Genomic DNA, 26,175 nt, shown 5'->3' on the forward strand with positions numbered 1-26,175 from the left:
TGGACGGTCTTTCCACAACTAAACTATGCATCATCTGACAAAGTATCAGCCGGGAGGCTCTATGACTGACGATATATGCTCTTGGCCCGCGCGGTCTATAAAAACTAGTAGAGTTGTTCAAATGTAGACTCAAATAAGCAGAGTTCCTGCCAACACTAATTGATCAACGTTAATAGAAAGAAAGAAAGAAGCTTCGGCAGCTACCATTCCATACAGAGCTGCCTAATGCAAGCGACTGGAGAATTGATTTATTTCGTGCGTGAGACGTTATCTACATCGGTCTTTGCGTGCACCATCCATTGACCTTTCTGATAAAGTTGGTTATGTAAATTCTTAACATTTCGTTCGCTAGATTAGGCGTAATTACCGATTTTTAACCCATTCACCGCTATTACGACACGTTATCTTTGTGCCTCTCTTTCGCTACATACCGAGAAATCCATGTTATCGTCTACGGCCGTAGCTCAGCGGTGAATTTAAAGAAAGGATAACTACGCCCCATAGGTGACGCAAACTATTGTTAACGCAATTTAACAGCTAAAGTAAAAAAAACTATAACTCCCTAGGGAGAGTAGAGTAGTTATAGTTTTTTTTTTCACAATCCATAACTCCCGCGGCAACAATATAAGCGTTTGTCCTTAAGTACACATTCAAACTTGCGTGAAGTAAGATCTTTTTCGATCAAGTGTGATGAAAATATGTCAAAACGTCACTCAAAGTAAGTAGAAGATTTCTCGATATGTTTCACTTCATACCGAAGAGAATCACCGAGAGCAAGCGTCGGCGGACCGACGCAGAATCTTTTTTGCAGATGTTCGACTTAAATTACGCGAGTGACCCGTTTTATCATATTTTTTTCTTAACTGTGACGCTCTCGGTAGTTGACGTAACTAATAAATTTCTTTTTCTCCAAACATGCACAGGCCCCGGCGAGAGCTATACGGACTACGTGGCCACACGGTGGTACCGGGCCCCAGAACTGCTGGTCGGCGACACGCAATACAGCGCGCCTGTCGACGTGTGGGCCATCGGTATGATAATATTTACTAATAACATTTTCCACCAACATGCACAGGCCCTAAAGCTACACTAAGTGGCTACACGCTGGTACCGGGCCCCAGAACTGCTGGTCGGCGACACGCAATACAGCGCGCCTGTCGACGTGTGGGCCATCGGTATGATATTTACTAATAACATTTTCCACCAACATGCACAGGCCCTAAAGCTACACTGACTAAGTGGCTACACGCTGGTACCAGGCGCCAGAACTGCTGGTCGGTGACACGCAGTACAGCGCGCCTGTCGACGTGTGGGCCATCGGTATGAGGTATTTACTAATAACACTTTCCACCAACATGCACAGGCCCTAGAGTTACACTGACTAAGTGGCTACACGCTGGTACCAGGCGCCAGAACTGCTGGTCGGCGACACGCAATACAGCGCGCCTGTCGACGTGTGGGCCATCGGTATGATAATATTTACTAATAACATTTTCCACCAACATGCACAGGCCCTAAAGCTACACTAAGTGGCTACACGCTAGTACCGGGCCCCAGAACTGCTGGTCGGCGACACGCAATACAGCGCGCCTGTCGACGTGTGGGCCATCGGTATGAGGTATTTACTAATAACACTTTCCACCAACATGCACAGGCCCTAGAGTTACACTGACTAAGTGGCTACACGCTGGTACCAGGCGCCAGAACTGCTGGTCGGTGACACGCAGTACAGCGTGTCTGTTGACGTGTGGGCCATCGGTATGAGATAGGTATTTACAGCGTGGGTACAGCTTGCTGTATTTAACTTAAATTTAACTTAAATCCAGCAAGCTGTACCCGACGAGTTAACGACAGTCATTCGCATGTTCTAAAGAAACTTTGACAGATCTTCTATTATAAATTACAAGGTTCTAAATAACATAGAGTAATTTCAGGAAACAGTACCTTTTCATTATAATAATATTTATTACTGTTAGTGCTTGAGAAAGGAGACCTAGACTATCCGTTACATGTCGCGCGAGTGACTGAAACACGTGAGGAAAATGGTAAATTTCGAGGTAATATGACACTTTTAGGTTTTTTTGTTTTAAAGGTATTAAAGTTAACGCCTGAATATTTACACATAGCAATCTCTCCAGGCTGCGTGTTTGCTGAACTGCTGTCAAGCGAGGCGCTATGGCCAGGCAAGAGTGACTTAGACCAGCTGTACCTGATCCGAAAGACCCTGGGCGACCTGCTGCCGAGGCACATGACTATATTCTCGCAGAACACGTTCTTTCAGGTACGTACAGTCTTGATGTCATTGTTCGTCACTGTTCGAAAAACTTTGCAACCACTGTCAAATTGTGTCCCTTTCTGACAAAATGACGGGCAGGTACACTCGATTATCAACTGTTTGTTAGATTTGGCAGACCTTTATGATTAACGCCATTAGAAATTTAAAATAGTGCAATGATCTGGTGGTAAACAAATTACAATCTAGCCGAGAATTTTAGCCTTCTTTAGCTGGATGTCAACCCAAAACAAGTGGATGTTGTGACAAGACAGTCGACAGTCCTTGCCGATACCCCGATACACAATAGTATAAGTGGAATATGTCGGTTAATTTTATGTTACTTTTTTAATTCAGGTAATATATCCGACCTACCTAGTGATTTCACATTTTAATGTAATATTCCAGCCCACGACCGCGATTCTCCTATATTTTAAATTATTCGTGTATTACAGGGTATGGCGCTACCAGAACCCACTACACTAGAGCCTCTAGAATCAAAACTACCACAAAGATACGCCCACAATGAACTCGTTATAGACTTCTTAAAGGTAAGACAGGCTTACACTACCAGCTAGCACGACTTGCTTTCTCGCGCGCGACTCCGTACATCTAGCGCGACTTCAACGCGCGAGAACGCAAGTCGTGCTGGCCGGACTGAGATGTCGTTTACTAGCTTGGATTACATACTTACCTCTAACCTCCTGACCTGAGACCCAAAATCAGTTATTTTGTTTTTAACACATCTATAAAAGCATCGACGATATCATCGGCCTCTGAACTCCCAGCATTTCGATTTTTTTAATACCTTTAATATCTGCCGACGCGATATCGCAACAATGGTAGACGGTAGATGGTTAAAGCCTCCGCTTATTTACCTTTAACCCTCTGAAAGACATTACTAGATGGTGCTGTCTTTGTTAACTTAACTGTTAATAACATTCCAGAAATGCCTGGACAAAGACCCGATGATGCGGTGGACGTGCGAGCAGCTCCTCCGGCACGCCATCTTCGAGAACTTCCTCTTCACCGTACCCAACTCCGAGCAAACCGATTACGAGCGTCTGCGGAGGGCACAGGTACTAACACACTTTACTAAACAACGGATCTTACGTCGTTGCAATAAGGTTTAGAAATGCCTGGACAAAGACCGGGTGATGCGGTGGACGTGCGAGCAGCTCCTCCGGCACGTATGATTAATGTCAAACCTCTATAAAAATATCACATTTATAATGACACTCTCGCTTTGTTGTTGAAGTCGATGCAAAGTTTGTTTAGACGGAAATTATGACGTTTAAATAACACTTGCACAGTCTGAGCCTCAGATCATAGAAGTCTGAGCTATCAAATTCGCTGCCAACTTAGCTTGGTCTAACCCTATGGTTCTGAATGACTGATAATCTCCCTTATTCTAGCTCGATTTCCTACATCCCGAAGGGACCAAAAGTCCATAACCATGCGATCTTAATGAAAGAGAGGAACTGAAGCTTTACAAGAAAGTTGTGATTTGAATTCTTCGGCGTTTGACTTGAGGTGAATTATTGTGCAATATTGGTAGTGGGTAGGTATTTTGTAGACGTTTTTGGAAGTAAATCGTTATTATAGAAATATGTTGAGCCCTAATAACTGTCTAATAAGTAATATAATCTTATTAGTTCATCTAGTGTTACCGTTAGACAATATAGAGCTGTATTGGTAATATCTTCTTATTAATTGTAATTGTTCTTTATGACCTTTTTTCGACATTTGATATATAGTCGACAAAACAAGTTTGTCAGTAGAAAAAGGCGCGAATTTCAAATTTTCTATAGGGCTTCATGCCAATTTTTTTTTAAATTTGCCGCTTTTTCTACTGACGGAAATGGCTTGACAGACTATTCATTTCTTTATTAAATTTGCTGCTTATTCCTCGTTCCTATAATATAGAAATTTGTAGTAGGTATCGCTTGCAAAACGTATCTGTTTGAGAAAAATTGGTTTAGTATTCGATTTAAAGTATCTAACAATTTTTTAGTATTTGGGTAAATAACGTAAAAAACTTCGCTAGCGTTCGACCGAAAACCTACTTATCTGCCTGTCATCTGTTGCCAGATCCGGTGAATGCGCCCCTAAGGGTGCCTACTGATTACTATTTCGCCGGACGATATCGGCCTGTCAGTTATTCGCGATTGTCAGCTTTTGCGAATAACTGACAGGCCGATATCGTCCGGCGAACTGGTAATCAGTAGGCAAATGTATAGCGCGTTTGCTAGATTTGGACGCGTTCAGTCAGCGTCAGTTTACAACTTTGAACTTTTCATTCGTGTGACTTAAGACTGATGTGACGTCGGAAAGTTTCCGAAATTGCGAAATTTCCACAAAGTTTTCTTCTTATCCTGTGAAAAATTCCTGAAATATCCGGAAACTTTTTGAAAAGTTGCACATCTGTACTTGTGAGCACGAGTCCGGAACGGAGGGAAGCGTTTTGAATGAGGGATTGAGGGAGCATATTTTAAATATTTTTTTGAGAACACAAAGTTAAAAAAAAAAAATATTTGCGTCAGTGTTGTCACCTGTGAGGGCTGTGAGTTTTAAAAGCGCTGATCGCTGCGCGCCATATTTAAATAAGTTCCAAAAAGCGCTAGATTTCTCTAGAGTAGAGGATATTGACTTGACGATAACCTAAGACCCCCTCTCCCCTTTGACCAAGCGTGGTATTTTGAGCCCCCTTCCTCCTAAACGGGTTAAGTAGTATGAAGGGTACGTTCCCAATAACTGTATCTTTAGGTATTTCAATAAAAGTAAACAAACAATTTATACATTTTACATTTATTGGTTAACCAGTCAATTACAAAACCGCCTGGATCTGTCACCGAACGAGCTGATTTTAACCTACATTATTTGATCATCTACTTAATGTTTTCATCTACCCTCAACTGGTTTAAGGAGTCATTTGAGGGTAGATTTTGTTTACTTTTATTTAAATATCTAAAGAAACAGAGTATAAGAGTAGGTAGCCTATACTAGTGGGGCGACACTCCTTTCGGTCATTCTCGGCTCAGCATTGCTCCGAGCAATTATTAGGGTTGGCTCAACTTGACGTCCCTTTCCGTGGTCGACCGCAGATAACATAATGACTTGAATTTTGATAATCCTAAATAGCCGAAAGGGCCATACATACATTAGAACTTGGACAGCATGATTTGTCCCTGCATCGCTGTCAAACTTAGGTTTTGTAGGAAGTGTAATAGTTGTTTCCATCTACAAATCTTAGGGCAGAATTGTATTCCAATAAATTATTTTGGATTATACGAGAAGAACATGTTACACTACTTTTAGGGGACCTGTAATGACCATATTTTTGTAAATATTGAATTGAAAATATCTTTTGGCATTGGCACACGTCACGTGACCAAACTCGAAACGTCATTGAAGATTCTGATAACGTCACAACTCTCGGATTGACACTGTTGACAGTTAGGCGATAAACAACAAGTGACAAATGTCAGTTGACAGTTCGTATCTTCTACGTGTGTATGTAGTTGTGTCAAATCGTAAACTGTGACGTCACACAATTTTCAAAGAGCGTTTTGGGTGCGAAAGCATCTGTCAGAATATATTTTGTTAATTTAACATATTTAAAGCCGTTTTTAGTATAAAAGTTGAATTTTAGGGCAACTTTTAGTTAATATAGAACGTAATACAAGCGTTTCAAAAAATTGGAAATAACCCTATTTCTGTATGGTACTTAGTGCTATTATTTATTCTGTGCCAATACGCATGTTCGCACAGGTGCAGTCGTCGCCCCTGCTCCCGCAGCTGGCCGTGGAGCGCGCGGCGCCGGCGCGCGGCAAGAAGGAGGACGCGCGCGCGCACCTCCCCACCATCTGACTGCAGGGGCTGCCCGCGCTGCGCAAACCGTAGCTTAGCGACTACCGGGCCTGGCCGACATGTCAATAGGGAATAACGGAAAACTATAGGGGGCTAGCACAAATTGTAAGGGGTCATGCATTCATTACATCACACAAATTAGGGGGTAGGGGGAGTCAAGAAAATGTGACATGTTGTGACAAGAGAGAGGGGGAGTCACAAAATTTGTGATGTCACTTTAACTTGAATTAGTTCGCAAAAATGTTTTTCATTTTTTTTATTCGCTGTACAGTTAAACAACAAGTTTTTGGTACGATAATCGTTTTTATTCGTTTACTTTTCTTTCCTAATCAGCTTTGGGTTATAAAATTACATGTATTTCTTCTATCAAAAATATTTTGATAAAATATTAATAATACCTAATTCGATTTCGTTGTAAACAAAATTGCCAAAATTGTGCCGTTACACCATGTGTTTGCAAAATGTGACCAAGTGTGACAAGAGGGGGGGTAAAAAACCCTAGAAATTCTTATGACGTAAATAATGGATGACCCCTAAACGAACCGTCATATATTTATTTGTAACAAATAATCTGTGAACACTAAAGTCTGTCAAACAACTTTGTCAGTAGAAAAAGGCGCGAAATTCTAATTTTGTATGAGACGATAACCCTTCATGACAATTTTTTTTTAAATTTCTGCTTTTTTGCACTGACGAAAATGGCTTGACAGACTAGTCCCAAAACTATTTACGGTATAATACGTATAAGTTAATTTTTTATGGTTTGTGCTAGTGCTGCACTCTGGCGGCAGAACATTGCAGTAATACAGGGAGTATTGTTGCTAGAAAACGACAATTGATACTTGGCGTTTGTCGATGTACCATTGTCATCTTGGCTAGGCCCCCTGACAAGAAGCTTATATAAACAGTGGAGGTTGCACATACAATAAAAGCTTGAGGTAGTACCATAGAGAAATGTAAGCATAGAGTGCTCAGTTGCTCACTCCATAATTCACCATTGTTACCAAAACGCTCGTTTTCGTAGTCGACATCTAGCGTCGTGTAGCGGATTTATCAGTAAGCGCTACTTGACACTAGAATGTAACAAGTATCGCGACTGACGCAAAGTGTATTGCTCAACAAAAAAATTTTTATACTACGTCGGTGGCAAACAAGCATACGGCCCGCCTGATGGTAAGCAGTATCCGTAGCCTATGTACGCCTGCAACTCCAGAGGAATAATATTTAATTTAATTTTGTTGAATTTACAACAAATACTACAAGCAGAAGTAGAGCTCCGGTTAATCTGGTTAAAATTTTAGCTGTAAATTGTTGAGCATTAGATTTTTCGTTCGTCGCGACATCTAATGTCAAGTAGCACTCGGATCGTGACATTCTGTCATGTAGCAGTACTGATAAATTCCGCTACTTGACGCTAGGTGTCGACTGCGAAAATAATAAGCGTTTTGGTCAGAAAACTGATGTACGGTACGGTCACGTCTGAAAATATACGGACAACGTGCCAAAAATATGTATACACTACCCTAATATATGGGCCATAAGGTCGTGTATACATATTTTTGACACTTCGATCGTGTGGATGTTTTCAGACGGGACTGTACCTATGGAGTGAGCACTCTATGCTTACTTATTATGGGTAGTACCTAAATTATGACCTTGAATTAGGGTCAATGGTTTCCATTTATCCTAATAAAGAAACAATATGTAAATGAATGCAAACTCTATTCTTTTTATAATCTTCTTGGAGTATGTTGTTCCCAGCTGTAACAGAAAGGCGTACCGGACCGATACCGAGGAAGCAAAGAAGCACCACGTTATAAGGAATATCTACCCTCATCTGTTATTTATTTGTGATAGGAAACATTGTTACATTGCAAATAGGATGCCTAGTAAAATTACTTAAGTAAAAAAAATTTTTTTTTTGTTATTTAATCATTGATATATCAAATAAAAGCTTATTTTGTATATAATCTAATTGTAATAGATTGCCTTATTAAAAAGTTGGTCCCGTCCGTGGTTAACCGATTTTTATCTAAAATCTAGGCGACCATGGACTGGACCAACTTTTTAATATTCCTTATAACGTATCTTAGGCCAAAACAAGTAGAAAAAACAAGTTATGTTTAAATCATACTTGTTGCCGGACAATTTATTGAACAAAGAATAAGAATCACATATCTGAAATGATTTAACGAAATCCAATCTCTATTAAGATTGGATATGATGAGAAAGGAGTTATGTACAACGCCTACATGGCCATAATCTACACTAATAAATCAATTTGATCACAACAATATTGCGGTTTTATTTGGTCCTTTTAACCCCAGATGTCACGAGACCCCTCTGCCAAGTGCTACTGTATTGTGTAAACTACCCTATCATTGGCACTGTACCTAAGAAGGATAGCACGATTTGCGTTCTCGCGAGCGAGTCCATGCTTCTAACAGCACTTCAAGTATGGACTCTCGCCCTAGAATACAACTCGTGCTGAAGATAGTTTAACCTTTTGATCGCCAAGAACGCCTACAGGTGTTGTTCCTTGTCATGCCCACAGCACCAAGGACACCTATAGACGTTATGGCGGATTCTGTCAAAGTAACCTTCACACTTTCGAGTAAGGTTTATATTAGCTCCCTTGCGATTCCGATATTTGTGGTTTGTGTTTATGTTATAAGGTGTTCAAAGGGTCAAACCCAAGGACATTATGCACATACCAATATCTCTGGCATAAGTTAGCAAATATAAACAGTACAGGAAACATTGAAGGCTACTTTGACAACATAATCCAAAGCACTTGAGAGACAAACCAAGATAAGTTGGCAGCGATTTTGTAGCCCAGACAGTGCATTTGTTATTTTAAATGGCAAACTTCAATGAAATTATGATGTTTACTTGACACTTGCACCGACTGGCCTATCAAAATCGCTGTCAAAATATCTTGATCTGACTCTATAAATGTTCTTGGTACCATGGGTATGAGCCATATATAACACCTTGATGGAGCCATAACACGAAAAATTGATTGACTTCATATGACACCGCTTTCTCCCTCGCATCAAAATGTGGCATACACGCCAATATGTCAACTATTGAGAAACGAATTTAAACTTTATCTGTCAACAGTAAAATTGCTTTGACAGCGTCTGCCATGACCTCTAGTGGTCGTTGGCGTGGTAGGCACGACAGCACACAACCACTTTAGTGGCTCTTGGCGTTCAAAAGGTTAAGGGTTCTTGGTGTTCAAATTAAGGCAGTACAGGGATCGCAAAACTGGTATTTTTTGTATGGGAACGTAAACGGTATTTTTTCGTTTTTTGTTAATTACTTCATTTCTAATTAGGCAATCTAATAATACGAAGTCGTTATCTGAAAACACAACTGAGTCCTACATTTAGAGTATAAAATAAACCGAAATATATGGTTATTTCGATGTTTTTGCAAAAAACCGGTTCCGATCCCTGAGGCAGTATGCTGTGTAATGCAAGCAAACATACTATAATTTATAACTTGCATCAACCAGTAGACATTAGAATATTCAGCTTTGTTATGTACTTAATGAAGTAAAGAGGCTAAATAATTTATTTTACTATCTTTTAATAATAATCTTACAACATTACAAATGAGCACTAAAAATTTACTAAAAATAACTTATTTCTAAAAGCATCACTCGACTTCCCAATTGTATGTTACATATATACAGACGTCATCTGCATTTCTCGTCACTCACTGTTGCCACCCAGAGCACCCAGTTTCTTGAAGAACTATAAAACAATAGAAAAAAAATCTAAAAAAAATGCTGAAACAAAATGTTAGGTAAGTACTATATAACAATGAGTTTGCAAGAAATTAATCCTTTTTATAGAAATACAAGAATATTTCGTACAAATACCTATGATAAAAATTATATTTTCGTATAAATACTTATGATAAAAATAAACTCTGCCATGTATCGGACCATAGAGACGCAAAATGTCTTACGCTGAAGAGGGTGCATAGCTTATTGCATTTCAGGCTCATGTAGTTTGAATAAAACACTGGCGAGGATAACTGAATAAATTAAGATGAGTAACTTACAGTAATCATTGGAATTTTATCGCGTTCCTCCTTAGAAACGAGTCTGTCGTCTTGCTGAAGCTTGTACCAAGTGTAGTGACCGCCAATGATCGCTGGTACCATGACTATTGCCAGAAGATTCTTCGATATAAACGCCCGGACGTTCATTTCGTGGAATACGTCGGGATATCGAACTGAACTTAAAGAAATAGGCTATTTGGATATTTTTCATCTAATATTTCTAACCTAGGCTTTCATTTGTTTTTAGGTGTCACTGTCACTGTCAAAATATTGTCAATGTCGAATCCAAGTCAAACCACGTTCAAAAGACAAATTTATCGAAACATCTTAAATCTTTATTGAGTTTAGTAGTAATATATAGTGCAAGTCAACATGTATTTGAAAAACAGATCATTTGAATTGTTTCAACTAACTTTGCATTTATAAAGACTATTTGATGATTTCATATGTTTTATAAAGTTTGATATTGGTCTCTAAACGGGCTTTACACAAACTCGCTTGCGTTTTGTTTTTAACGTGCGTGTAGTCTGTCTTTTATATTTATTTAATAACCAAAAGTAAGAATAAATATTGATGTGTCAAATGATAACACACGTTTTATCAAGTTAAATATTAAGAATAAAATTATATTTCCAATGATAATTGATAAAATACAATTATAAGATATGATCCAAAGAATATACTACATATGATCTCAGTAGGATGTGCTGTCTAAACGCCTACTGTCACTTTTCTTTTATTTACTAAAACTTTTCACCAATCAGATGCAAACTTCATTGGTGGCATCCAATCACAGTGCGTATCAAAAGAAAATTTTCAGTGAATAGAAAATTAAGTCAAGAAGAAACTTCATTCAGCCAAAAACATGGTGGCAGCTCAGTGAATAGGGTGAACTTTTTGACTAGTCATTAGAATTCAAGAGGCTTATTTAGCAGGAGTGTTTGATACAATTGGTAAGCTCTATTTTTGCATACTGCAATATTTCGTAATACAAAGATATGCTAACAGAGCGTTTCTTTTCAGATAAACACCGACCAATAAGCTTCACAAAAAATTCGAAAGATGACGTCTGAAGATACCAAGAACGTACAAGACCTCAAAGGATGTTATGAAAATCTGATCGTTGTTGATGTGGGCGCAAACTTGACCAATAAGAAATACGGCCGTGATCTGGACTCGGTGGTGCAAAGGGCAAAAGATGCAGGTATTACGTTGTGTAGCGAAATTCTTGTTTTTCGTGTCACCGCATAATAACAACCCAGCTGTTCAACAAGTAGCTGATTTTAATGAATGCATGATATAGTCGGTGTGAATACGCTCTAATTTATTCAAGTGCGTATAGAATTGTTGCGCTTGCTGATTATTTACTGACCTGGTTTTGAAGTTAACAAGCAGAAAAGAATTATGTGACGAAAGAAAGTTGTTTATGATAATTAACTGTATCCTGTTTGCTGTTAATTAAATTTTGGAAGTACACTTTTAGTTTCTATACTAAATAAGTTTTATGGTAATAAATTTTCGGAATTTGTATTTTTTGTTTTGTTATAGGTGTCCAAAAAATTATGGTCACGGGAACATCAGTAAAAAACAGTAAAGAAGCATTAAGACTGACACGCCTCTATCCCGGAACCATCTACTCCACAGCCGGTGAGTTCTAGAAATGTTATTTACAAAACAAGCTGTAAGAATTGCCTTTATTCTCATGAATTGTTAAATATTTTTGGATTTAAATCTCCAATCTGTAAACTGCGTTCCACAAAAATCCATATATTCCGGCTTCAAAAAGGAAAAACAATGGTTGTGTATGTGATGTATCTTTGTGTCATTATTATATTATATATACTTGTTTCTCCTTGTATTTCATGGGCCTATAAATCCCAGTCTTTTGATAGGTTTGCATGGGGCTTTATATTATATTGTTTAATACATTAGTACCTGAAAGCTGATGTGTGTATATCACTGCCCTTGTTTTTTATGATTAATGTTCATTTTGATAAGTATTTGTCAACACACACACTTTGACATTTTGTCATTAGAGTCCGACCAACATAAGTTGGCAGCGATTTTGACAGCCCTGACAGTGTAAGTGTTATTTTAAATGTCCAACTTTTATGAAATTATGGTGTTTACTTGCACAGGCTGTCTGAGTCAATTATAATTTTTTTCCTTTGAAACCAGGTGTCCACCCTCATGATGCAAAGTCAATGGTGGAAGAAGACATGTGGGCCGAACTACATGAAACCGCGCAGGCGCCCGAGTGTGTGGCCATCGGTGAATGTGGGCTCAACTATAGCAAGGATTTCTCGGAACCCGGTGTGCAGAGAGAAGTGTTTAAACGGCAGGTATGTTATCATTCATTTAGGTCATCACACAACAAGAGAAATCATTTTATTCCATGTGCAAATTTAAGTGTTAATTTTAGAGCTGGGCTGAATATGGACTTTGCTGAATATGAATATTCAGTTTAGCACATACCGAACCAAATATTGGGTTGGGCTAAAACGCATGAGTTTTCGAACCCTCTCTTCCGTACGCTGACGGTACTATTATTTATTCTGTGTCAAAATTTGAAATGATTTTATTCTTCACTAAAGACATAGTAAAAACCTTGATTTAGAAGTGCATTAAGTTTAAAATACCTAATCTCAAAAAATTGTCCTTCTTTTTTTATCAACATGCCAAATCTGTTGTTAGTTATATTATTGGAGACAGATAAAACTACTTCTTGTTGATATGTACTGCAATACTATTTATCAGACAATGATACAACCCAAGACAATGATTGATTGGATATTGCCCCATTTCCTGATTCAAATTGCTTCTATGAATTGACTGAATTCCTACTCGCTTACACACTTTTATTTGATTTATTGAGACATAAACTGTTCCAATCATTTTTACGAACTTCCTTATTATTCTTAAAAAGGCGAGTGGCGTGAGTTGCAATGTGAGCCGGAGCCGGAGCCGAAGGCGTAGGCAATCATTGTAAAGGAATACGCCACGAGCATCTTTTGAATAAAAATTAAATTTAATTAATATAAATTAAATTTTTGGACAGCTTTTTTCTCGCTATTGGTCACAGGAGCCTATGGAGACTAACAAGCAACGCTAAGTGGTCTTCGTAGGTGTTGCTATATTACGGGTGTCACATGCGTGTTTCTGACTTGTGAAGCAATTGTTTCTACTATGCAACCAAATGAATATTTTGTAAGTTGGCAGCAAGTTTGAAACTGTAATACTTTTGATTTTGTTAGGTTGGTAGAAGCGGTGGTGGCCGAGTGGATATGACGTCCGACTTTCAATCCGGAGGTCGCGGGTTCAAATCCTGGCTCGTACCAATGAGTTTTCGGAACTTATGTACGAAATAGCATTTGATATTTACCACTAGCTTTTCGGTGAAGGAAAACATCGTGAGGAAACCTGCATACATCTGCGAAGAAATTCAAAGGTGTATGTGAAGTCCCCAATCCGCATTGGGCTAGCGTGGGGACTATAGCCCGAGCCCTCTCGCACATGAGAGGAGGCCTGTGCCCAGCAGTGGGACGTATATAGGCTGAATTATTATTATTATTATTATTAGGTTGGTAGCCATTAATCGCAGTAACGTTATAGCGATTTTAAAGCACAAGTTCTGTATGAGGAATAGACAAAGACTTTTCTTGAAACATTGTATGTATGTTCTTATATTCGTGTTAATGAATGTATAACTGACAAATAACAGCAGAGGAGTAGGAAAAATAAATATATAAATACAAGAATTGTTCGTTCAAAGGTATAAGATAATAACCAACTCCTTGACAACGAGTATCATTCCACAGTCGGAATTCGCGATCAATTCGCTCTTAAGGTTATTTTAATTTAGAAGAAGTGTGCACTTGCAACGGCAATCATACGCATTAGGCACTTGATGCGGAAACATATATATGTCTGTTGTCATTAATCCTCCTTGAGCGTGTGCTAACCATTATACAAGGTGCCCGTGAGCATTGCGAGAGATTTTAACGGTGCATTCCTGATGGCAACAGAAGCAAAAAAATTATATGCCTTTTTGTGAAATTCGACAAAAAAAAAAAATTTTTTGTTTTTTATTTTCCCCCTTTTCTGAACACTCCTGTATATAAAACGTAATTTTTATTGATAAACACAACCTAAAATTAACTAAAAGGTTTATTTTTATTTGGGGGTAGCCTCTCGAACACATTTTTTTAATTTTTCGATGACAATCAATAGGTATTTCCAGACTAGACCTCAAAGTGACAATACCGCAGTCATAAATGTGTTTTGTACCGACTTATGGCGAAATAATGATTTCGAAAAACATTTAATTATCTCTGAAACTAGGCCTAATCCAGAAAATTTTATATGACATTTTAGTTTCTAAATACTGCCAGGAATGCTTAGTTAAAATGTCTCGCAATGCTCACGGGCACCTTGTATGTCTGGTCTCTGATTAAGTAATATAACTCGATATAACGAGAATTTATTATTTTCGTAAAATGTAATTCTACGATAGGTATTCTAAAACACACCAAAAGAATATGCAGATTTGCTCTAACTCCCAGTAATCCGAATTTTCCAGTAATCCGGCTCGCTTGTGTCAGCATTAGTGCCGGATTAGTGAGATTGTACTGTATACTGATTTAACTGATTACCTATACTTGTTACGAATCTGCAGGCCTAATTATACTAGAAGTTACATATGTAGTTATTTACAATATGTTTGAACACTGACTCACTATTTGGAGTGGTATATTACATTGCAAACGAGACTATTTTAGAGTCGAGATGATTCATGATGAGTGTCATTATCTCATTACAGTATTCACTTGTTTTCATGCAGTGCAGTGTAGTTTTAGACTTGCCTGTATAAATATAAATCGTAGGTATAGATCAGCGGTACTCTACCCAACCTTTTTTATGAGTGCCACAAAGACGGTTTTGCTTGTAGCCCCGGGCCGCAAGATAAATTTGCTCAAAGGTTAAGTTCGGATGGCAACATTATGTATCTATACCAGGATTATCTGGTGGGCTATCTAAAAAAGCCCGGCGGTTGAGTACCGCTGGTACAAGATTTTCTGTCAAGTATCAAAAGTGCGAAGTTTTCGAATTTAAACTAAACTGTTGTGAGACATAGGTACTAACATTAAGCTAATTCTACGCTACGCTTCTAGGCTCTCCGAAACATGTCGCGCGAGTGACTAAACACGTGAGTGGAATCCGTAGAATTAGTTTAATGTGCGAAGTTTTCGTAAAATGTATGGACATTGTGAAAAAAAAGGATTATTTTTGAGTACTCTTTTATTGCTCTGAACCATGCTATAGTTTTTTAGCTAAAGTTTGAATATAGAGACAATACATAGATATACTCCGTAGACTATACAAAATGTGATAATATTTATATGAAAACATTGAAGTGGTTCCGGAGGCAGAAAATGAATTCCGATTGCAAAATAATTTAAAATACTGTTTATTGGCATTATTACGCAACTTTTTATGATTGTGCCCGAAGGATAACTAGGCAATACTTTTTTTTTCTCCATACATGAGTGACCCACCCTTAGGATACACCCATCGTATCTTCACACGAACGAACATACTATTGTTGAAGTTAAAAACCCTTCATAAAAAATAAGCGTTCATGCGAGTCACCTAATTACATAAACAAAAACTACTAGAGATACAAAACAACAAATAGCTCACGGTGAATTTGACATTATTATTATTATTTGACATTTTACTGTAAATAATTTTGTGTTTTCATAAACATCCCGATGATAAGGGATCATTAGAGCGATTAAATTAATGAGTGTTTTATACGTGCCATTGATTGTAAACAAAGTGAGGCAATTTAGAACTAAACCTAGATATATAATATCTAGAAATCCGGGTTATTCCCACTAGTTACCACCAAGTTGTTACCAGTGGTGACTACTGGGAATTTTTTTCCCACCTTTTACCACTGGTAACTACTGGAAAAAAAATCCCACTAGTTACCACCAACTTGGTTTGGTGGTAACTACTGGGATTTTTTTTTGGGCGCCGCAGGGGTTACCAATATTTTACAGTCCTCGGTGCACTTGCATGTTTAAAATTTAATCTCGGCACCTTAACCTAGTCAAGCTGTTCCAAACAGTTAGGTACATGGTGATTCATTGCCTCTTTACTGTCTACGGCACACCAGGGCGCCGCGGCGCACTTTGAGACCCCTTTTTTTTGTTAGGGGGGAAAATGCATTCCGCATACCACCCGGGTGCGGGGGGTGATCCGAGGGGTTATGTGGGACTCCCGTCTAGGCTATGAGGCCCACGGTATACCCACTAAAAACCCCCCATATGCCACCTCACCGCCCTAATGGTGGGTTACGGGAACTCGAACGTGAAATCTAACCTTTTATTATATATTACGAGTCAAAGTAAGCGTCTTCGTGAATGACACGATCTATAACTACAGGTTTTACTTCTGTTTGACAATATTTTTCCACTGTCGTTCATTTTAAACTTCAAGTCATGACGCGTTCTAAATCGATGCGAGGTCGTGAACAGACGGCTTGGAATTTTAAATTGCTCCCATTGTGCGATGAGATCTTTGACTCGTGTTAACGTTATTGTTGGGCAACAACTTGTACACGTGCATCTAAAGAACTCAAAAACGCAGGCCAAATTAGCTCCGGCTTGCACATTGGACATTTTTATGCCTCGCTCCCGCTGGTCCTGCTAATTAATGATATTGGTTACTTGCGTTGCGAAGTGCATAGTGGGGGTAAGTAAAGCGATGTCAGCGCATGCGGTGGTGAAAATTGGAACTAACCAAGGTTAGCGTCTTTAACATTTCGTACAAGTCATATGGCTCGAAATGGAACTTTATATGCGATTTCTCCTCCTGACATATTCATTTAAATTGTATGGCGTAAGGGACCATTGGAATCTGTATGAAATGCTTAATATAACTAACGTATTTAATATGATAATTATTAATACTGTATCCGTAAAAGTAGCTTTGCAAATGCCACATATTATGTAATCTTTTCCTAGAAGTTAAGAATGGGTATAGTAAGTTATCCTTAAAAGATAGACATTAAACATACATTATTAGGCAGCAATACAATTAAACACAACACAATTAAAGCTCCTAGCCAGCGTGATTTTTTCAGATAACAATTTTCAACCAATTTACACAAAACCTTAACAAGTTGTATTCCTTAAGAATCATTCTATTGATAGATGCTATTCGTTGAGTCGTATGAAAATCCGTTCAGTAGTTTTATAAGATGTAGTGAATTGACGTTATCCTCTAGATTTGCGGATGCTTGGTTGCGTGACAGTCGTGAACATAGCGAATACACTAAGTTGCAAAAGTCCCTTGTGGGAAGCTGTTTTCAAAAAGACTTGCACATGGTAGTGTTTTTTTACTACGTAGTAGTAGGTGGGTACACAGAACGAGACGCCTCGCGAGGAAATTTCCGCACGAAGCAGCTCGGTCTGTGGAGACGGGCCTCGCCCGAGGCAATGTGGCTGTGGCGGGCACAGGCTGAGCTGCTTCGCGTGGCAATTTCCTCGCGAGGCGAGTCGTTGTGTGGACCTGCCTATTACTTAGAAGTTGGATGACAATGCAATAATCGGTTCACAAATAAGACTCTTAAAAAGTATAAGTATCATTAAGCATATATAACGACATCCCACAAAAAGCGCTACATTTTTTCCCTTCGAACTATTCTTAGAAGACATGATTTCTGCACGCAATGCCTACCTAGTCAATTTACATGTCTAAAAAGAGCTGGACTCGCCTACCGAGGAATTCACACGCGTATAATCAAAATAAAATTCAATCTTATTTTGTGTTGTGTAACTCTAAAATACATAATTCTTAAATACGTAGGTAATAGTAGGCCTTCGTACGTTTTTATTCGTTCATACATTATGTATATACTCGGACACACTTACCCATACATATACACATACATAAATACATACATTGTCCAGTTTTTTTCGTGGTTACGTAATAGATTATAGGTCTATATCTTCACAAATAATCCAGAATTCGAGTTTTCTTGTATTCTCACAAACTAACCATTTATTTTTCCCCAGGTTGAAATCGCGTGCGACCTAAGAAAACCCCTATTCTTACAAGAAAAAGAAGCCCAAGAAGACCTCCTAAAAATCCTCGACGATTTTGGCAACCGCCTCCCCCCTGTGGTCATCCACTCCTTCTCAGGCTCCGTCGAACAAGGCATCAAATACATCGAGAAAGGGTTCTATTTAGGGATCACAGGGTACATATGTAAAGATAAGTCAGATGGGGGCATAAGGAGGCTGTTGTCTGAGAATATATTGCCATTGGATAAGTTGCTGGTGGAGACGGATTCGCCGTTCATGTATCCGAATATGAGGGCTTCGAAACTGCCGTTGCATGTAAAGGACTCGTTGACTGAGAGGTGAGTGAAAGACTGATAGTCGTAATAATTTGAGAAGTTCCTTCAGTTTGGGCACGAATTCTGTGCATTTACGGTCTGCGGAGGTGGGCGAGGAGTTCGTGGTCCACAATGTCACGGAGCTGATTTACGTAATTTTAGTTATCGGCAGGAGAGTTGAGGCACTAAATTAATAATCGAAAAACGGTAGTAAATAAATGAATGTGACTTACGACTGATCTTGAAGAAACTGTTTGGCTCCGTGATATCGGTACAAAAATACTCTAATTTCACAATGTCACTGTTATTACATGAAATGTTGGATTCAAGACATGTACCGATAATTATCCCCGTAAGGCCCAATGTACATTATTATAATGTACAATTTCAATGTAATAAGAGCCTTTCATAAACCAAACAAAGTAGCATTTCTTTTGTTTCATTCCTTATTCAGACAAACAAAATTCATCCCAATTTACTATACAAGGTTCGAATTAAAAATAAGAATAGGTATTTTGCATGGTAGGCCTTATGAGGTTTTAACTAGCTGTTTATCTTAAACCTTAAACGAGCAAAATTGCTCGTTTAAAGGTATAAGATAAACAGCTTTATGAATCGTGCAACAGGCATTTCATTTATTTCATTGCACACATGTGAACTACAAAGTTTTTATCAACAAACATCGGTATGATCGGTAACTGTTATGCGATCACTCATTCCATATGTATGTACGTATATTTCTCTACTTATAATTTTAATACTAATTAAGTAATTACATTTAAAATCGTAAATATTGATTTATAGACTATAGTTCGCCGCACGCATGACGAGTGGTTACTGATATTTGATTAATGAATATTATGATTGTGATTGAGTTTGTACTAACGGAAGTCCACTAGAAAGCACGCTCCACACTTTAAATACGTAGGCTGTTACTTCCGTGCTTGGCATTGTGTGCCGTTGTAGGAGACATCTAATATTGAAGTCGGAACTCCACTTTGGCGCACGGTCCCTTTTAACTATACTCTGTAACTTGAATATATAGGTCTATCTGAATAACATACTATGAGATCAAACCCTTAATCAAACAAAAATTTTGGCTGTTTCATTTCGGCGAGATGAGATCGAGATGTTTCTTTTATGCGACAGCCAATTTTGTTTAGTCTTATATGCCTAGGCCGTGTGGTATAGTCATGAAACTGTCGGTGCCATATTGTACTCGTTCAAAATTCGTTCCTTTAGAGTTTTGCGGGCGTAGGAGCTGTTTAGATTTAAGTCATAAAATGGTGGTTAGGTAGCTCCTCAGTACTATGATGACTGACCTTGACATGCGTAGATTACCTTTACCTGCCCACAATCCGTGTAACTACCGTTATTTAGCGACCTCCTCGAGGCGCTATTACCACAAAATAGATAAAGTAATACACACGTAAAGGTCTAACAAAACCTGAGTATTTTCTTAAAGCTACTTTCATGACTGCTGCAAAACAATTTAACTTATATAACTAGCCTATTGTTACGGCATGTCTACACGGTAGTGTTTTTTCGTTGGCTGATTTTATTGCGACCGTTATTTCTATAATTAGAAATCGCTTTTGACTGTCGTAATATCTCTTAAATACAAAGAACTTACATATTCTACAAACAGATCCTACTGTAGGTCTAACGTTTATCTCAGACGATAGGTGAGAATATGTAGAGAGGTTGAATATATATTTGGTCAATTCTATGACGGATTGAGTGAGTCAAAATTAAGTACCTATTTAAACTATTTCTAATGACAAACTATAAACTGCGGAACTTCCTCTAATAGTCTAAGTGTTAGTGTTATATATTGAGATACTCCATTAACTCAGCGGGCATGTCGGTATGTCGCACTTTTTAGGGTTCCGTAGCCAAATGGCAAAAAACGGAACCCTTATAGATTCGTCATGTCCGTCTGTCTGTCCGATTCTGTCACAGCCACTTTTTTCCGAAACTATAAGAGCTGTACTGTTCAAACTTAGTAAGTGGATGTATTCTATGAACCGCATTAAGATTTTCACACAAAAATAGAAAAAAAACAATAAATTTTGGGGGTTCCCCATACTTAGAACTGAAACTCAAAAAATCTTTTTTCATCAAACCCATACGTGTGGGGTATCTATGGATAGGTCTTCAAAAATGATATTGAGGTTTCTAATATCATTTTTTTCTAAACTGAATAGTTTGCGCGAGAGACACTTCCAAAGTGGTAAAAAGTGTGTCCCCCCCCCCCGTAACTTCTAAAATAACAGAATGAAAAATCTAAAAAAAATATATGATATACATTGCCATGTAAACTTCCACCGAAAATTGGTTTGAACGAGATCTAGTAAGTAGTTTTTTTTTAAAACGTCATGAAATTAAAAAAAAATTTTTTTTTTCATCATACCCATACGTGTGGGGTATCTATGGATAGGTCTTTAAAAATGATATTAAGGTTTCTAATATTATTTTTTTCTAAACTGAATAGTTTGCGCGAGAGAACCTTCCAAAGTGAAAAAAAGTGTGTCCCCCCCCCTGTAACTTCTAAAATAACAAAATGAAAAATCTAAAATAAATATATGATATACATTACCATGCAAACTTCCACCGAAAATTGGTTTGAACGAGATCTAGTGAGTAGTTTTTTTTTAATACGTCATAAAATTAAAAAAAAAAAAAATTCATCAAACATATACGTGTGGGGTATCTATGGATAGGTCTTCAAAAATGATATTTAGGTTCCTAATATCATTTTTTTCTAAACTGAATAGTTTGCGCGAGAGACACTTCCAAAGTGGTAAAATGTGTGTCCAAAGTGGTAAAATGTTGAACAAGATCTAATAAGAAGATTTTTTTTTAATACGTCTTAAATTGTACGGAACCCTTCATGCGCGAGTCCGACTCGCACTTGGCCGCTTTTTGATTATCGCCCGAATCGCTATGAGCCGTGGGATACGATCAGTTTTTGTTTGCTTTTTGCTGCTTTTTTTATGATGTGAAACGTGTTTAATGTATTTCTTGTTACCAACGGCCTACTACTGCTGCTGGCGATAGTATAGTGATTTAGTAGCGTTGATATTTCGATGTAATCTTGTATTTGTTAATTATACGTAGTTTGTGATGGTTTTTATATAAATTGATATTTTCTATCATAACACAAAGGGAATTAAGTCTGCATATAGACCAACCGCAGTCGCAGGCAGCATATAGGCCAATAGTATTATTATTCTCTAGCTGCCCGGAGGCCTATAGAAAGTTCTTCAATTCTATTTGAAATTTTTATTTTGACAAATTACAATTGCACTTACACATTTTGGTACGTTTTTATTTGTGAGCGGCTCGAGGTTAAAAGTATAAAAACACAAATATTAATGATCCTGTCATAAATTAAAGGTAAACAACGTGAGTGCAATAAAAGAATACAGGTATAAATTAACGTAAAAGTTCTTCCATCCGTTGGTATTCCTCAACGGACATGGCGAGGTTTACTTAAGCTGTCCAAAGTCATTTCAGGCTTTTTTATGCATTTTAAAAATACCTACATAAAAATATCTATCTTCCAGGTCGATGGCATTCGTGAACCGCTACTGCACGTTTCAACGTAACGAGCCGTGCGCGCTGCCCGCCATCGTCGAGCTAGTGGCCGGGTTCCTGGGACAGAGTCCAGAGGATGTGGCCCTCGCTACTGCCTTCAACGCGTTGAAGATCTTCGGTCTCAGCCAGTAGGTTAGAGTTCACGTTCTAACGCAGCCGTGAGTAGAACTAGTGGCCGGGTTCCTGGGGTAGTCCCGAGGACGTCACGCTTGCCATTGCCTTCAACGCGTTGAAGATCCTCGGTCTCAGCCAGTAGGCCACTGTAAACTCAACGTCACTTGGTAAACTAAATGTTGGGTTTTATAAATTGGACAAACGAATAGGTACTAAGACACGTAAAGTAGTGCGAACTATTGAACTACAGACTGCTGATGTTAGACCGCATTCAATGTTTATCAGATGACTGGTTTGTTATATGTTAACGCTTCATCTAGTTATATACCGCGTAATTCTAATTTGGATATCATTTAGTTGCGCGTTTTAGTACCTACTCCTCTTATCTGACCACAAGTTTGGTACAAAACTAAGAACGATTTTTCATACTTTTCGCGCCTTGCGTTAAAAAAGAAAATAATTTGGATTCTAACCAATATTTTGTTTGAACTCTGAAATTACGTTACCATAAAATAGTTTTTGGAACGTGGATTTAAATAACCACCCTAATTTTTTTAGTTTACCAAGAAACGCACGCGCAATAATTAGGTGTCCTTGTTTATAGTTGAGAAATTAATATGCATAATATATTTATTTTTTTATAATTAAGTAAGACGATGAAATAATAATTGGGTCAAGTAATTTAAGTGCCTTTAATCAACAATAAGAGATCGATTATTGTAACGACCAAAAAGTAATGTTTATTTATAAATAGTAATATTTATAACTTTATATCTCTTAAATAATCATGTAACATGAATTATATATAGGTTGCTATAAGCAACCGGTCGTAAAGGTAAAATATTGTAGTATGATTAACATAGAAAATATTATCGACTTATGTTTAACTCGTTGGCTTCTAGTGTCACTAAAGTCGACGACAACGTTAAATAATGAAAATTATGATATTTGAAAATGATGTCAATTATTGGGTTAAAATTGCCTTTACTCACTATTGAGTAATGGCGTATGTTTTGATGGTATCTTCAGACGTTATTAATGTAAGAATACGAAGTGGCCGTAGCTAAATTAATCTAATTGAATTAATTTACATTAATATGAAATCGCAGCGAAATGGAACAGAAAGAGTATGAATTTAGGTCTATGGGGAAATGCCTTTCGAGGTTAGTTTTTTTAAAATAATGTTATTGATAGAGTACCGGTCTCTGTCAAAAAACATTTATATGCCCTGATTGGTGACAATGATGTCTATTTAAAGCTATAAAAATATACATGTAGCGCAGGCAGCTAAAATACAAGAATAAAACAATTAATGTCTTTGACATCAAGTATCGGGTTGATATGGTACTCAGAAACTGCGATAATTAGGTCTTAGCTACGGCCGGCGAATGTCTCGAAAAGCAATACTCAGATTTGGGAAACGTATGTATTTCTGATCGAAAATTTGGCAATACGAAGGTTGATCGAATGGTTAGGTTAACAATTAATTTATAGCAATATTCACTTAGTGACTTAACCCTTTAAACGCCGGTATATATTCTTGACGTCATAAGACGTCAGAAGCATTTAAAGGGTTAAAGTTTGAACTGATTGCATTCGAATAATCTTGCCATTGACTAATTAACTAACTAAATGTTCAATTGGCTATGACTACTATACAGTGACTTATCGAGTCGTTATTGGCTCTCTCTAATATAATTATGACAGGATGACAAATTGAAATGATTATGATTAAATTTAATGATTGAAAAATAAGACGTGTGTATTTGGGACAAACGTTGAAACCACTGACAAAACTAATATGTCACTTTATTTGAAAAAAAAAAAAAAACGTTTAGTGTTGCTGGGCTAAAAAGTTCATACTATCCACGTTTTATTTTTTTATGAGCGTACCTGAACGCAATGTTCACCAATGCCATTTATAAACGGTCACGAACCGAGCATAATATGACGCGATTTATTATTATTGTCTATTTTTAATTATGAAGCTTTTTATGTTGTTAGCGTTTTGCACAAGTGTTTCCTTATAGTGGCAACTTTGCTTTTAGTCAGAATGATCTCAAGTCCGTGCGTGTATGCCTTGATAAATACTTGCCATTTGTGGCCTTTAATTTTACTATAGACCGTAGGCACTTTTAAACACTTCTTACTTACGTACCTTAACTTTGCCAGAAAAGGACGAGAGTAGTCTTAACCCTTTCCTCGCCAATAGTTACATAAAACTGCGCAACAAAGCTAATATAATCCTATATTAAAGAAGTCATTTATTTGCTTTTCGCTAAACTTTGTCCCATTGGGCGAATATAAGCGTCATTGGCGTTGAAAGGGTTAAAGTGCGCTAGGTGATATTACTAACCGTTCCAAATATCAACGCAATACGACTCCGTGTGGCGATCTGTCGCCATATTCTTTAAGATGTACGTCTCCGGAGTTGTGCTGCGTTCTGCCATTAGATTATAAGCATAGTTCATATTGCCTTCAGTAAGCCATAAGAGTTTCATTTGCCTCTGAAGATACGCCTACACAGGCAAGTTGCCTTGTGCGGCAATTTCCTTGCGAGGCGGGTCATTCTGTGTGTGAAATCAATATGATGAATTCAGCTAACATTTTAAGAAAATGAAGCAAGTGTTTTATTATGGAGTTTTGAGCCTTCATGAAAATGCTTAACACTTATGGCTAACTGCATCCGAGTACTGTTGCCACTATTCCTTCCGTGCACGGTGGTAGTTCTAAGCATAGCTCTGCGCAGAGCACTATATTTTCATCGAATACATTATATTGTAAATAGTTACTTATATCCTTGTTAAATAATGCTGGTAGTCACAACGAAATCAAAGACTGCAAGTATTATTGGAGAATTAAATGTTAATTGTTTTGTACTCTATTTTTTACATATTTAATCGCTAAAGTATTGTTGATTCCTTTATTTTTTGACAATCATGTTGTAGTTGTAAGGTACCCGGGTGTATTTACTAAGTGTTGCAAACGATTATGTAAATGATATAATTATTGTAAATACGTATCCGCGGGTAGTAGTGCCTTCGATGAAACGTCCTTTTGTGATAAAATATTATTTTCTGTAGATTGTACAGATTATTTCTTTCAATATACAATAAAAAATAGTTGCCTTTTATTTCGAATTTCTTGCCAGCAAATAGCTTTTCGACATGGCTAAATTTAGCTATCTGCATGAAAAATCGAGTACGAATACTAAAATGATGTAGCAAAATATTTTAGGACAAAAAATATGCGGCCGCGGGTGCGCTACGAATACCAACCTTACTCATATTCAAATAAGTATTTATGCGAATTTACTCGTGTTTCCGAGGGATGCAAAAACATACACACCACGTTATTGTATAGCATTAAGTTAAATTTAAATTCTCATTTTAAGTGAATAATGTATATTCTTATGAGAATAAATGTCTTAAACCATAAATATCGAAATCAGACATGATATCAAACGTCTTTATAGTAATACAGGGTTTTCAATCAGCACATGTATAAATATAGTATATTGACATCTTATTTCAACCTTATTTGAGATTTTTTTTTTATATTACAAGTATTTTTTTACTTCTCATGCTCGTAAAATTGACATTTAAATCGCGTGTAAGTGGCATACAATTACTTATTATACTCTAGAGCATAAAGTAAAATCATCTATTACGAACGACCCTTATCAATTTAGCTATAGAGTCCGGATCTGCCAAAAAACTGCCCCCGCTCGCGCGCCCCCGATCGGCCCGAGTACGATTTTCTTTAGTCTTGAAAAAATACGGTAGAATAACCTAAAATATTGGATATTTTTGTGTAATTTCCCTCACAATCGAAGTGA

General features: G+C 37.6%; 3 protein-coding genes across 5 annotated transcripts in view; 2 read left to right on the forward strand and 1 right to left on the reverse strand.

The window, feature by feature from the left end:
* LOC133528687 (cyclin-dependent kinase-like 4) overlaps window positions 1-8,436 on the forward strand; it is a 54,850-nt gene extending 46,414 nt beyond the window's left edge. For both annotated transcript variants that reach the window (XM_061866159.1, XM_061866158.1), the window contains 5 exons: window positions 924-1,031; window positions 2,139-2,281; window positions 2,728-2,823; window positions 3,220-3,351; window positions 6,044-8,436. In XM_061866159.1, the coding sequence (XP_061722143.1) occupies window positions 924-1,031; window positions 2,139-2,281; window positions 2,728-2,823; window positions 3,220-3,351; window positions 6,044-6,142 (578 nt within the window). In that variant the 3' untranslated portion in view covers window positions 6,143-8,436. The remainder of the gene's footprint in view (window positions 1-923; window positions 1,032-2,138; window positions 2,282-2,727; window positions 2,824-3,219; window positions 3,352-6,043) is intronic.
* A 1,280-nt stretch (window positions 8,437-9,716) lies between these two features.
* On the reverse strand, window positions 9,717-10,487 carry LOC133528692 (uncharacterized). Of its 2 annotated transcripts, none has more exons than XM_061866163.1 (2): window positions 10,217-10,487; window positions 9,717-9,903 (listed from the first exon to the last, which is right to left on the reverse strand). In XM_061866163.1, the coding sequence occupies exons 1-2, from the start codon at window positions 10,361-10,363 to the stop codon at window positions 9,862-9,864; spliced, it is 189 nt and encodes a 62-aa protein (XP_061722147.1). In that variant the 5' UTR covers window positions 10,364-10,487; the 3' UTR covers window positions 9,717-9,861. The 2 variants fall into 2 exon arrangements, with proteins under 2 accessions (XP_061722147.1, XP_061722148.1); XM_061866164.1 differs by having other exon boundaries at window positions 9,717-9,938.
* Window positions 10,488-11,010: 523 nt separating this feature from the next.
* Window positions 11,011-25,459, forward strand: LOC133528064 (3'-5' ssDNA/RNA exonuclease TatD). Its single transcript, XM_061865271.1, has 6 exons — window positions 11,011-11,169; window positions 11,240-11,420; window positions 11,765-11,863; window positions 12,395-12,558; window positions 18,301-18,647; window positions 22,193-25,459. The coding sequence occupies exons 2-6, from the start codon at window positions 11,279-11,281 to the stop codon at window positions 22,353-22,355; spliced, it is 915 nt and encodes a 304-aa protein (XP_061721255.1). The 5' UTR covers window positions 11,011-11,169; window positions 11,240-11,278; the 3' UTR covers window positions 22,356-25,459.
* Window positions 25,460-26,175: the final 716 nt, after the last annotated feature.

The sequence above is a fragment of the Cydia pomonella genome, chromosome 19, assembly GCF_033807575.1.
Source record: "Cydia pomonella isolate Wapato2018A chromosome 19, ilCydPomo1, whole genome shotgun sequence".
In the NCBI taxonomy this organism is placed as follows: Eukaryota; Metazoa; Arthropoda; class Insecta; order Lepidoptera; family Tortricidae; genus Cydia; species Cydia pomonella.

Coding starts and splice junctions, on each gene's coding strand:
- LOC133528692 (XM_061866163.1), bottom strand. CDS start 10,363: ATGAACGTCCGGGCGTTTATATCGAAGAATCTTCTGGCAATAGTCATG. Junction 9,904..10,216: donor ATAAAATTCCAATGATTACT/GTAAGTTACTCA, acceptor ATTGTTTTATAG/TTCTTCAAGAAACTGGGTGC.
- LOC133528064 (XM_061865271.1), top strand. CDS start 11,279: ATGACGTCTGAAGATACCAAGAACGTACAAGACCTCAAAGGATGTTAT. Junction 11,864..12,394: donor AACCATCTACTCCACAGCCG/GTGAGTTCTAGA, acceptor CTTTGAAACCAG/GTGTCCACCCTCATGATGCA. Junction 18,648..22,192: donor AAGGACTCGTTGACTGAGAG/GTGAGTGAAAGA, acceptor TCTATCTTCCAG/GTCGATGGCATTCGTGAACC.